The following is a 14,168-nucleotide window of genomic DNA, read 5'->3' on the forward strand; positions in this document are numbered from 1 at the left end:
AATGTTGACTTGCTCTCTCTCTCTCTCTCTCTCCCCGTGGATGCTGCCTGACCCGCTGTGATCCCCAGCATGGGTTGTTTTCTGTAAACATTCGTAACTCGTCGGATAGTCAGTTCGATAAAAGTTTTTCTTTGTTTTGTGTGAGGCGTGGGCACTGTGAGTTTGCACGGTGGGTGACCTCAGCCTGGTTTTGAAAGTAAAGGAGCCCCCGCCCCACCCCCACGCGAGCCCCGGGGGGACGGTTGATGACGGAGCGCGCTCGCGGGGGCGGGGGGGAGACACAGAGCCCGCCTCACGCGCAAATCTGGAGCGTGACAGTGTGTCGTGCACCCGCCGCCGGGCGGGCAGCTCCGCCCAGCGCCTGAGGTACCGCCTGCGCCGCTCACCGACTCGGATAGGCCGTGTAGCCAGCGGCGGTGAGGAAGGCTGCGTTATCAGGTAGGTAGGTAGGTAAGTGAGTGAGCGACCGACCGATCGCGGTCGTTACTGCCCCTCACGCGCCTGAGGTACCGCCTGCGCCGCTCACCGCTCCGCACACCGACTCGGATAGGCCGTGTAGCCAGCGGCGCTGAGGAAGGCTGCGTTATCAGGTAGGTAGGTAGGTAAGTGAGTGAGCGACCGACCGATCGCGGTCGTTACTGCCCCTCACCCGCCCCTTCAGCCTCGGTTCGTCCGTTAACCGAGCCCGCAACGTTTTGCTGCGGCCTAGTGTTACTGAAGCCTGGCCCTCGGCTTGATCCATTGGGAGGGAGCCCCAGTCGGTCATCCCATTTGCAGGGATCCAGAAAACGTCAGTAAAGCGATCCTGTTTATCCTCGTTCCACAGCCTCCCGCCTCTCTTTATTGAAGAGAGACTTTTTTTGGCTTTACTTTTCACTTTCAGAACTTTAAGGAAAGAAGACGGGACTCTGCCAGATCTGCGTTATAGGCGGAAGTGAGGACTGCAGATGCTGGAGATCAGAGTCTCGGTTAGAGTACAAAGTTAAAAATCACACAACACCCGGTTATAGTCCAACAGATTTAATTGGAAGCACACTAGCTTTCGGAGCGCCGCTCCTTCATCAGGTGATTGTGGAGGGCTCGATCCTAACACAGAATTTATAGCAAAAATTTACAGTGTGATGTAACTGAAATTATACATTGAAGAATTGATTGTTAAGCCTTTCATCTGTTAGAATACTGTGGTAGTTTCACTTTCATGTGTAAATCACAATCTTTTTAAAAAAAAGTTGCTTTCTCAGGTTAGCTGTTAACAATGGTGATAGCTAGACAATATGTTGAAGGTGTTAGCCCCCCTGTGTTCTCTGTCTATGCCATGATGTTTAGATTGATTCTAATCTAAAAAGTGAGATAATGGAGTTCTACATGAATGTATGCAGTTTTTGAGCAAAGTACAATGTAACCCTGCAAGTACAAATTCACCCCACAAAATATGTGTGCATGTGGGTCTTTGTCTGTGTGTGTCTGTCTGTCTGGGTTGGGGGTTGTGAGTGTGAGAAAGCGTATGTGTGTGTATAGTGAGTGCAGAGTGTCTTAAGTCTTTGAGGGGGTGTATGTGGGTGTCTGTGTATATGTGTGTATAGGAGTGCCAGTGTGTGTGTATATAGGAGTATCTATCTGTGTGTATAGTGCAATGGTGGTCATGTGTAATGTGACACGAACCCAAGGTCCTGGTTGAGGCCCTCCCTATGGGTACCGAACTTAGCTATCAGCCTCTGCTCGGCCACTTTTCGCTGCAGCCTGCCCCGAAGTCCGCCTTGGAGGATGGTCACCCGAAGGTCCGAGGTCGAATGTCCTGGACCACTGAAGTGTTCCCCAACTGGGAGGGAACCTTCCTGTGTGTTGATTGTTGTGTGGTGCCCTTTCATCCGTTGTTGTAGCCTTTGCTCAGTTTCCCCAATGTACCATGCCTCCAGGCATCCTTGCTTGCAACGTATAAGGTAGACAACGTTGGCTGAGTCACATGGGTACCTGCCATGTACAAGGTGGGAGGTGTCCCCACGAGTAATGGTGGTATCTATGTCTACACTCTTGAGGTCTTGCAGCGCCTACCGTGACAGGGTTGTATGGAGTTTTCCTGAGAGCCGGGCAGCTTGCTACAAACAACGATCTGTTTGAGGTTTGGCGGTTGTTTAAAGGCAAGTAGTGGAGGTGTGGGGAAGGTCTTGGTGAGGTGCTCATCTTCATTGATAGTGTTGCAGGTCACGAAGAACATGGCATAGTTTTTCAGCTCCTGGGAAATACTGAACAACGAAGGGTACCCTGTCGGTTGTAGCACGTGTCTGTCTTCTGAGGAGGTCATTACGATTCCTTGCTGTGGCACATTGGAACTGGCGGTCGATGAGTTGGTGTTCTTGTGAGGGCATCCCTGAGTACTTCCAGGTGTCCGTCACGTTCCTCCTCATCTGAGCAGATCCGGTGTATGCGTAGGGCTTGTCCATAGGGGATGGCTGTTTTAATATGTTTTGGGTGGAAGCTGGAGAAGTGTATTGTGAGGTCATCTGTGGGTTTGCGGTAGAATGTGGTGCTGAGGTGTCCATCCTTGATGGAGATGCATGTATCCAAGAATGAGACACATAGTCGAGAGTAGTCCATGGTGAGTTTGATGGTGGGATGAAACTTGTTGATGTCACTGTGTAGTTTTATCAGTGACCCCTCACCATGGGTCCAGAGGAAGAAAATGTCGTCAGTGTACGTTGGATAATGTTGGTTGGAGATCCTGCATAGAGAAGAAGTCTTGTTCGAACCTGTGCATACAAATGTTGGCGTATTGGGGTGCAAATTTGGTCCCCATGGCTGTTTCATGTATCTGTTTGAAGAACTGGTTGTCAAAGGTGAAGACGTGACCGAAGATAAAGCAGATGAGTTGTAGGATGGTGTTTGGAGATTGGCAGTTGTTGGTGTTGAGTACTGAGGCTGTTCCCGCGATGCCATCATTGTGGGGGATGCTGGTGTAGAGTACGGAAACGTCCATTGTGACGAAGAATGTTCCTGGTTCGACTGGTCCATGGGTGCTGAGTTTCTGTAAGAAATCCTTAGTGTCGTGACAGAAGCTGGAGATCCCCTGTACAATAGGTTTCAAGATGCCTTCCACATAGTCAGAGCGATTCTCACATAGGGTCCCATTACCCGACACGATGGGACGTCCTGGTGTGTTGGCTTTGTGTACCTTTGGGAAGGCAGTAGAAGTCACCTACACGAGAAGTATGTGGGATGAGGGCGCATAGGGAACTCTGAAGGACTCGGACCCAAAGTTCTGATCAGTGTGTTTAATTCACAGGTGTGTTCTTTGGTCGGATCAGCTGGTAGTTGTCTATAGTGTTCCTGGTTGTTCAGTTGTCGGTACACTTCCTTGCAGTAATCTGTGCTGTTTTTTTTGATCCATGAATCCTGGTGTAGTATGGATATATTTCCAGTAATAGTCAGTATGACATGGAAGGAGTCCAAAAAGATGGCTTTTATAAAAATTCACACTTGAAAATTAAATCTGAATCTTCTGGGAATCTAAGACAACTGTGGTTAATATAAGACAGATAAGTCTGGGGTATATGGTACATATTTGATGGAATGTTTATGGCTCTAAAAGCCTGATTTACAGTTGTTTCTGGGCTCGTAATATTGTACTGCAGCATAATGTATATCTTCAGTAAGAACGTCAATACCGCATGATAGATGTCTATCCAGAAACTTGAGTCCATGTGTACTCTTCATGGAGTATTCAGTACACCCCATTACCCTGTTGGTATACATTTACATATAGATCAGCACAAAGGTCTTGGGTATTAAGAGAGGAAAGAATGTTCCACAGAAACTAGAACTGTGAGTGATCTGTTCTATTCTGAATGACAATGGCTCCTCCTTTATCTGTTGGTTTAATGACAATGTTGTGATTGGTTTTGAGAGCCTGGATGGCATTGCGTTGTGAACGGGTGATGTTTTGCTCTACCTTGTGGGTATGGCTGATGAATCTGGAATTTATTTATTTTCTGACAGTTTGAGCGTACATGTCAAGCCCAGGCTGGAGTAGTGCTGCCTGACCTGCTATGCTTTTCCAGATCTGCATTATAAGCTAAGGAACCCAAGCATCTAATAACTATATATTTAGAGTTCAAATTGTCCAGAAATGTCCGTTTTTGACAACATGCTGTCTTGGAAAGTTTTGATGAGGTGCCGGATGTGCAAACTTAAAAATCTCACAACATCAGGCTATAGTCCAACAAGTTTATTTGGAAACGCTAGCTTTTGGGGTGCTGTTCCTTCATTAGGAGGCTAGTGGGGCAGAATCATAGGACAACTATGCAACTGAGCCAGTCATGCAAACTGATACCATATATTGAACAAACCTAGATTGCTTTTAAGTCTTTCACTTTTTAGAATGGGTTGCAGGTTCTAGTACTTCTTTCAAGTCACATTCCTGAGATAACTTAAGCTTTTATAAATAAAGAAAGTGACCTCTCGGCTCAATCAAGTTTGAATTTATTGTTTTGCCAACATCGAACCAATGAGGCTATCTGATTTTGGGGATATAAAAATGCAAGCATTTTGAAAATTGGAAAGAAAGCAACTGTCGTCAAAAGAGACGCAAGAAATTAGGAAACATTCTCTATCAAAGGTACCTTTTCCTGTGAAACATTCACAGTGGGAAAAAAAAGGACAACCCAGGGAGAACTTCAGCAGGAAGAAGACAGTCACTGAAGATGACAGCGGCTGTGTGGTTTTGAAATTAAGTTGAAGTAATTTTAATGTGTCTTTTTGGAACAGCATATTGTTTTAGAGTTGGAGGCAGATAATAAGCAGTTAAGAGAAAGGGGGCTTAAAGTTGTGAATGGTTGTTGTTTAATGTTCATTTTTAGAGTTAAATAAATTGATATTTTGTTTAGTGGAATTTGGGAGTTCTCTGCCAGTCATTTTAACAGATTATGAGGTGAGGTGAGCTTTTTTGGGTGTTTGGTTTAATTAACAGAAGGGTTCACTGCTGTGTCATAACAATAATGATGTCAAAATGACCTTGTGTGACAAGTGCCTGAGTTTCTGCTGAAATAAAAATCCAATCTGTGGCTTATGCTGTCACGGAAATGGAGACATTGACTGTTAGATGATGTTGGATCCTCAAGAATACTCATGAAGTTGGCTACCACTTTCTCATTGGAAAGGTTGGCCTTTAGGATCAGTACTCTATGTTCCTTGATAGTGTACACCGGTTTTCTTACAGTCCTGCCAGTGCACAAAATATTTGTGTTTTAGCCTATCCCATCAAAGTGCTTGTCATGGTTCTCTGTAGTATAACATGTGTAGAAACTTTCCCTGCAGCAAGCAGACATGTCTTATCCTCATCACCCACCCTGGTTGCAAGCTACTCATTCCCAGTGACTGACCATGTGCAGATTCTACCTTTCAGAAATGAGTACTCATCCTGCGATCCAGTTGCATTTCAATCTTCACTGGGTCATAAGTTTCATTAAGGATCTTTCACTGAAGGGCAAATGACCCAAGCACACTTTTTTTAAACCAAGATTCAGCTAGAGAATTGTTTCCTGAACACTCTGGAAAAAGTGAGCACTGCAAATGGTGGAGATCAGAGTCGAGAATGTGGTGCTGGAAAAGCACAGCAGGTCAGGCATTGAAGGGCTTTTGCCTGAAACGTCAATTCTTCTTCCCAGATGCTGCCTGACCTGCTGGGCATTACCAGCACCACACACTTGACTCCTGAACACCCTAGACTATCTTTCTTTTCTCTCACTCTCACTCTCTCACCTATGCACCTGCCATATCAAGACTTTCCTAACTTCACAGAACTCTAGAAAGCACCAAACGCTGCTACAATATACCAACAGTTGGTACAAAATACTCAACAGCTTATCTGAAATTTGTTGATTACTCCTTCTAAATAGTATTGATGGAACATCTTCCTGCTGAACACTTTTCAGCTGTGCATGTTTGAGAGGACACCAGCTAGAGCATTGAGCTCAAGTGGCAACATATGCATCAAATACTTATAGATGATTATGAAGTGCCTACTCTATATACTTCCTGAGCACTTATAACATTTTCTAATGTGTTCAGTATGCATTTCGCATGGTCTTAAACCTGAAATGCACATGTCATGAGCACCCCTTTACATCTAGAAATGAATTAAAACTCTCAAAAAAGAACAAGCACAACAATCTTGATTTTTGCATTACATCTCAGCTTGGGCATCCTGTCCCTCCGATTTCGTGGACCCCTTCACATGCATTCTTAATTCTCTTCTTGAACGGCTGCTTTTGTATATAGTCAGTCATACAGCATGGAAACAGACTCTTGTGTCAACCGGTCCACACCAGCCATGTTTCCAACCTAAACTAGTTTCACCTGTCTACATTTGGCCCATGTCCCTCTAAATCTTTCCTATTCATGAACCCATCCAGATATCTTTTAAATGGTGTAGCTGTATCTGTACTTGCCGTTAAAAGCTGCTGCTGTGATCTCTAAATTGTTCTGTGAACAGCATCCATTCTGCAAAAGACCTTGATTATTTTATGGTAATGTTGTTAGGCTATATTTTCTATATTATCTCTGTTCATTTTTATATTTGTTCATGGAATAGGTGTGTCATTGTCTAGATCTGCATTTATTGTCCATCCTTGATGTACTGCCTTTTTTTAAACTGCTGTTATCCTTGGGACATAAGGATACCCAAAGTTCTGTTTGGAAAGGTGTTCCAGGATTATGAGCCAGCGATTTATGAAGGAAGGGCAATACGATTCCAGTCAGGATAGTGTTTGACTTGAAGGGGAGCTTGCAAGTGGTTGTGTACCCATGCATCTTTTGCCTTTGTCCTCCAAAGTTGTAGAGGTTATGGGTAAGTAAGTTGCAATTCAAGAAGCCTGGGTGAGTTGTTTCCATGTAAATTGTGGCTGTGACACATTGCTTCTTCTGTGCATCAGTGGTAAACTAGCTGAATATTGAAGGTTGTGGATAAGTTGCCAATCAAACAGGCTGTTTACTGCCAATTTGTAGCTGTTTACTGTCAGACAAGTGGAGAGTATTTCATCACACTATTGACTTGTACTCTGTGTATGGTGGATAGGTCTTGGGAGTTGCCCATTGTAGAATTCCCAGCTTTTGACCTAGTTATATTCAGCTGGCTGGTCCTGTTCAGTTTTTGATTAATCATAACTCTCAGGATGTTGTCCATGTAGAATTTAATAATGACAGTGCCTATGAGTTTAAGGGAGACTTTGTTAGATTCTCTCTTGTTTGAGTTGGTCATTTTCTGACAGTTGGGACCATGAATATTACTTAGCACATTTAAGCCCAAGCCTGATGCTGAATTTTGATTTGTCATTGATACTGACAATATACTTAAGTCAAAGTAATTGTTGTACAAGATCTCGGATAATTATAATTAAGTTAACTATTGTAACATGTATACGACAACCAAATGTTAACACTGTTCTATTCTGCTAATTGATTTTGATAAAGGAGGGTGATGTACATAGTATTCTTAAATTTGCAGAGGGCTTCTGATTAAAGACCCCTACAGGAGGTTGGTTAGAACGATTAACGCAGATGGAAAAGCAGGTAATAATTGGCTAACATATGGAAAAGAGTGGAATAAATGGGTGATTCTTGCATTGGCACGCTGCAACAAGTGGAGTACTGCAAGGATCAGTACTTTGCCTCCAGTTGTTCAAATAAATATTGACAATTTAGACTTGGACCAAATGTAATATTTCCTAATTTATAGATAGTGAAAAGCTAAGCAGGAGTGTGTTGTGAGGAAGAGAGAAAGGAGCTTTAAGAGGATTTGTACAGGTTTAGTTAATAGGTTAGAACATGGCAGATAAAATATAAAGTGGATAAATGAGTACTCCATTATTCGTAGCTTGCCATTGCAGGAATCACCCATCTATTCCACTCTTTTCTGTTAGCCAATTATTTAGTTCTGCATTATACATAAATTAGGAAATATTACATTTGGTCCAAGTCTAAATTGTCAATAGTTATTTTGAACAACTGGAGGCAAAGTACTGATAAGTATTTTGTCTACACTAGAAAATGGCAGATACAATATAAAGTGGATAAATCTGAGGTTATTACTTTGGAAGGTGAAACATGCAGAGTATTTTATAATTGAGATTGAAAGCTATAGATGTGCAAAGACAACTAGGTGTCCTTGTCAGCAAGTCACTGAAGGCTATCATGCAGGTGCAACAAACTGTTAGAAAGGCTAATCAAATGTTAGCCTTTATTGCAAGAGGATGAAAGTACAAGTGTAGAGAAATCTTGCTTCAATTGTATGTGACATTGGTTAGACCACATCTGGAAGACTGTACGGTTTTGGTCTACTTATTTCAGAAAAGATATTGCCATAGAGGAAGTGCTAAATTTGTTTCCAGGATGGTGGTACTGTCCTGGGAAGAGAGATTGGGCAAACTGGAACGTACTCTCTGAAGTTTCAAAGAATGAGAAGTGTGATGTCATTCTTGAAATTTACAATGTGCTTAAGGGGGTAGAGAGGGTAGGTGCAAGTAAGATGTTTGCTTTGGTTGGGGAGGCATAATTTAAAAAATGAGGGGGATGCCACTTGGATCTGAAATGCTAAATTTACCCAAATTTTAAAAAAATAATAACTTTGGTAATCCCCTTGCTCCTCCTCCTCCTCCCCCATTTAAGCTTCAAGCCTATTGCAGTGTACCTTTGCATCTTACTGATCCAGATAATCCTGTCTTGGAAATGTGAATCTAATCTGCCCTTGTCTAATTTTTTCAGAATGATCTTTAAATTCTGTCCAGAGTGTGGCCAGAAGATAGAAGCTACTTTTAATTTTTGCCCATCTTGTGGTTTCAAGATACCTAGAGAAGACACTGAGGAAGAAGTGAAGCCTGTTTCTGTGCAGTCAACAGCATCTCCAGGTTTGGGTTTTATTAATTTCTCCATGGCCCCTCTATCTAAAGTTAGAGATTAATTGATTGCGAACAATGAGATCCCAAGTTCAACTTTGGTTTTGTTGCCTATCAACCAATAGTGATTCATTTTATACCATAGGAAGAAAAACATCCACATAAATAACTTTTTAAATGTCTATTCTTCTGGTTAAGATTTTCTCACTTGTCATATCTGGGATGGATTAAAAAGTACCATTTTCTACAATTGCTGTTCATTTTACTTACCCTGACCCCAGCTCAAATTAAATGTGCAGGAGCACATGCCATGAGCAGCACCAGGCATATCTAAAAATGAGTTGTCAACCTGGTGAAGCGATAAAATAGAACAGCTTGCGTACCAAATGGCATTAGTAACAAGTGCTAAACAGAGTAACCAATTTCACAACTGATGACTCTGTCTAACCTCTGCACCCCTACCAGACATGAATATTGGTGGATAATTAACCAACTTGCCAGTAGTGGAGGCTCCATAGATAGCCTTGTCCTCAAAAGTGGAGGAGCCCAGTACATCAGTGCAAAAGATGAAGCTGGAGTATTTGCCGCAAATTTCAGCCAGAAGTTCTGAGCAAATGATCTATCATCCAGGAATCATCATCACACATGCCACTCTTCAGCTAATTTGATCCACTCCACATGATATCACAAAATAGCTGGAGGCACTGGGTCGACAAAAATGGGCTGTGGTAATATTCCAGCTAGAGCTAAAGACGTGCTCAAGAACCTGCTGCGTCCTTAGCTAGCCTGTTCTAGCACAGTTGAAACATTGGCATCTACCCATCAGCATGGGGAATTATCCTGTTCTGTCCTTTGCACGCAAAAGCAGGACAGATAAAACACACCAATTATCATCCGTTTAGTCGACTCTTAATTATTAGCAAAGTAATAGAACATATCATTGATAGGGCTATCAAGCAGCACTTGCTTCATAATAACCTATTTACTAACACACAGTTTTGATTCTGACAGAGCTAGTCAGCTCTTGACCTCATTGTGGTCTTGTCCAATATGGACAAAAAGATCTGAACTTCAGATGTGAAGTGAAAGTGACTGCCCTTGACATCAAGGCCGCATATGGCTGAATGTAGCATCACAGTGCTTTAACGAAACTAGAGTAAATAGGATTTGGGGAACACATTGTATTTGGAGTCACATCTAGTACAAAGGATGATTGCGATGTATGAGAAGATTTATAGCTCAGGTTGAGGTTCAAGTTGTAAGTTTACTCGCTGAGCTGCAAGGTTTGTTCTCAGACATTTCACCTAGCATGGTAACGAAACATCTGAGAACAAACCTACCAGCTCAACAAGCAAACTTACAACCTGACAAAGGAAGATGGTTGTGGTTAGAGGTTGGCCACCCAGGTTTGTAGAACCTCAGGAATTCCTCGGTGGTGTCAAAGGCCCAGCTGTTTTCATCTGCTTCACTAATCAGCTTCCCTCCATCATACGATCCATGAATTAATATAAGGCAAATCTCTAATCATTCACTGTCTATATCACTGATGGCACACAATACAGATACTGACCACCTACAAGATGGTGTGCAGAAGTGACTTCTTAGAATTGAATCCAAGCCATAACCACTATCATCTGGAAGGATAAGGGTGACAGATGCATGGGAATACTACCTTCATGTTGGAAGTAAGACTTCCACCATCCTTAATTTGACCCAGTGAAAAACGTATTCAAAACCCTGGAACTCTGAATCCTGCCAAACAGCATTAAGTGTACCCACACCAAATGGAGTGCAGCAGTTCAAGAAAGTAGCTCACCAGTACCTTCTCAAGAACAGCTGAGAATAGGTGAAAAATTCTGGCTGCCTTCTTTCAAAGTTTTCCTGTTTTGAGTCTGTCTTTCCTTCTGAAATGTGCGTTGACACATTTTGCCACATTGTAAATGCAGTTGTTAGTTAATTGTTGATAATTGGCATTGTGTGCTTCCAACTCCATTATGTGCTGAAATAAATATTTATCTTCCTATTGGAACTTTGTAGAGTCGAGAGGCAAGTTTATTTGCCTTGATTTCAGTGGCAAGCACTGGTACAAATTGAGCACTTTGTGACTTAAGCTACTTGGTTGTTAATATTTTAAAGTTTAAGTGTTAAAGGATACTTACAATTTGTAATGTTTTGCTGTAGACTTTAAACTGGTTACATTTTCATTGCGCTTTCAGCTCAGACTGTGCCCAATGCAGAGGCATCCAAAACAAAGCACACTCCTGTGAAAATAATCCACCCCAAAAGGGAGTTAGCTTCTCCAAAGAGAAAACGAGAACTGGAAACAAGCTTTCAAAGTTCTCCTACAAAAATTTCACCTGGTAAGTTCTCATCATGGAAGAGATCCAATCAAATGGTTGTGTTTAAAATCAATATGAAATACCAGAATTTGGAAACTATTGATTTAACTTTATTTGCCTGAGGTCATTTTTGATACCAGTTTTGCATGCCTAAGGAAGGCTTCTAACCAGGCATTTGTGTGTTGCAATTAATTTATAATGAAACAGCGAAAGAGCATTCCGTGCAGTACTATAAAAAATAATTTCCAGAGCCTTGTTTTTTTTTTTTGCTGGGTCTGAATTTTGATGGGTTTCCAAGTCCCAGCTGTGTCAATTTTAGCATACATAAAGAATACATTTTTTCAGTGTACTGGAGGACAGCAACTTTAGAGCACTTTGTAGCCCTTTGTATTTTCGTACTCCTGTATATGGAAGTAATTGAGATTTCCTACACTACATCTGTATAGTACGGTTATGTCCTCTCTTCAAAAGGAGAATAACTGCTCTGAAAATGGACTGTCGTATTTCAAGTTCAGACACAGCCATCAAAAATAAACAGTGCTGGGCTAAATAAATGTTGTTCCTTGTTTAGCGTCGAGAAATGTCAAAGGAAAGCGCCAGAAAATCAATCCATTGGAACCAATTCCAGAACAAACAGTCCTGACTGATCAGAACAGTAAGAAATGGAAGCTTGTTGAGCTTCTCACTCCAAGTGACAGTGAATCTGGATTGCTTTATTCAGGTATTTTCACCGTGTATTTGCAGACTAATAATTGGAATTTATTCTAGATAACAATAAGACTGTGTGTTTTGCAGTTTCTTTCATGGCACTTCAAAGCACTTGTATCAAAGCCAGGTTTTTTTCAGTTTTTGTAATTGAGTACTTTATATAGCTCAAATGTTTTTAAGTAGGTATTATATTTCTAGACTAAAGATATCACCATGATTCTTGTTAAATGTGCAAGAATATTTTTCGGGCTTTTCTGATGTGGAACATTGTGGTTACGTGCAAATCTTTTGCTGTAAAGTATCTTTTTATTACATCTTTTTAAATGTTAATTTAATGATCTGTGAAGAAAGTGGCAGGATAAAGTGCATTTAATTTATAATTCAAAGAAAATTATAATCTTGTATTACTGAAATATATTTTTCTAAAGCTATAACAGCCAGTAATAACAGCAATCTTACTTTATATGACCAATTGCCTGTCACTGAGAGATGTCATATTGTTATAAATCCTATAGTAATAGAAACTTTGAAATGCAAAAATAAAATTGCTTTTTTTTTGTTCATTTCATGAATGTGGCTGGCAAGACTAGCTTTTATTGCCCAATGCCAAATGCCTTCAAAAGGTGGCCCATTGCTCTTGAATTATTGCAGCTCTGTAATAAAGGTATTTTATAGTGCTGTGTCATAGGGAGTTTCAGAACTTTGTCCCAGCAAGAATGAAGGAATAGCAATATAACTCCCAAGTCAGAATGTTGTGTAACTTGGAGAGCAATTGGAGATGATGCTCCCATTTGCCTGCTCCCATTGTCTTTTTCAATGTCAGAATGCAAGGTCTTGGAGTTGCTGTTGGAGGAACCTTGATAAGTTGCTCCACCGCACTGCAGATACTGCTACCACTTTGCATTGATGGTGAACTGCAAGTCAAGCAGATTCCTTTGTCCTAGCTGATGACCTTAGAGCTGCACAAATCCAGGCAACTGCATTCTTGCTCCAGGCTTTAATGATGAAAAGACAGAAAGGCCTTGGAGTCAGGAGGCGAGTTATATCCTACAGCTTGCCTAAGCCCATGCCTACTTTTGTAATCACTGTATTTATGTGGCTAGTCCAATTAGATTTCACCTAATTGGTCACTGTCAGGTGATTTGTTTCATCCCCACCAATCATGGTAATGCTATTCAATATCAAGGGTAGATAGTTAGATGTCTTCTTGGTGAAAGACTTTGCCTGCCATATGTGGTGTAAATTTTACTTAGTGGCAAATCAGCCCAGATCTGGATGTTTGTCCAGGTCTTGCTACAGAAATGGAATGCTTCATTAACTGAGGAGTTGCAAATGGAACTGCACAATTTGCAGTTAGTGAACAATCCCTCTTTTGACTTTATGATGAAACATCATCAAAGAAACTGAAGATGATTGGGTCTAGGACACTGCTCTGAGGACCTGTTGCAGCATTGTCTTGGCGATGAGATTGTAGTGCCTCCAACAATCAGTTATTTTTCTTTACTGTTAAATATCAATCTAGCCACTGTAATGTTTTCCTTTGTTTCAAATGGATTCAATTTTGCTATGGCTCCTTGATGCAACATTCATTTACATACTTTGATTTTGCAGGCAGTCATTTTTCCTCTGAAATTCAACTCTTTTGCCACATTTGAGCAAAGACTGTATTAAGATGTGGAGCCAAGTAGTTCCAAATTGAGTATCAACCAATAAATTACTGATGTGTAAGAACTGCGTTAAAACATTTTTGATAACACCTCTCTGTATCTTTTGAGAGTAGGCTGATTGAATAGTAATTGCCAAAATTAGATTTTTGTCATGCTTTTTGTGGTCAAGCTGTATCTTCTGCTTTGTCAGTATATATCAGTCAGGTAGCTGTACTGGAACTGCTTAACTCAAACCTAATGTATTGTTTTAAGCCCCTGCCAGTGTCTCCCTCTAGTCATCAATTCCATACCTATCCCTGATATTTGTGAAGCTGGATTAGACTGTTTCAGTCCAGGTGCCCTGTTAAACCTGCATTGAGCTTCAGATGCCACATTCTCCAAAAATGTTTGTTTGTTTCTTTTCTCAGAGCATCATCTACCTCTTCCTCTTGTCTCAAACCAATTGGTGCCTTTAGCCATATTTTATTTTTACTTTCAGCCTCAACTTCAGCATGAGCTCTTCATTAGGAATGAAGGGGTGGCTCAAGGGCGTTGAGAGATAAATGGGAGGGGGTTTGGGACTGGGGGGA

General features: G+C 41.4%; 1 protein-coding gene across 5 annotated transcripts in view; it reads left to right on the plus strand.

Moving 5' to 3' along the window:
- Positions 1-282: 282 nt before the first annotated feature.
- The window catches only part of vrk3 (VRK serine/threonine kinase 3), a 50,454-nt gene continuing 36,568 nt past the window's right edge, over positions 283-14,168 (plus strand). Inside the window, exons 1-5 of one of the 5 annotated variants that reach the window (XM_043707058.1) lie at positions 283-366; positions 507-598; positions 8,755-8,897; positions 11,102-11,245; positions 11,796-11,945. In XM_043707058.1, coding sequence (XP_043562993.1) covers positions 8,756-8,897; positions 11,102-11,245; positions 11,796-11,945 — 436 coding nt within the window. In that variant the 5' untranslated portion in view covers positions 283-366; positions 507-598; position 8,755. Of the gene's footprint in view, positions 443-506; positions 599-8,754; positions 8,898-11,101; positions 11,246-11,795; positions 11,946-14,168 lie in introns of all 5 variants that reach the window. The other 4 variants (XM_043707057.1, XM_043707056.1, XM_043707059.1 and 1 more) reach the window with 4 other exon arrangements.

The sequence above is a fragment of the Chiloscyllium plagiosum genome, chromosome 17 (assembly GCF_004010195.1).
Source record: "Chiloscyllium plagiosum isolate BGI_BamShark_2017 chromosome 17, ASM401019v2, whole genome shotgun sequence".
Taxonomy (NCBI): Eukaryota; Metazoa; Chordata; class Chondrichthyes; order Orectolobiformes; family Hemiscylliidae; genus Chiloscyllium; species Chiloscyllium plagiosum.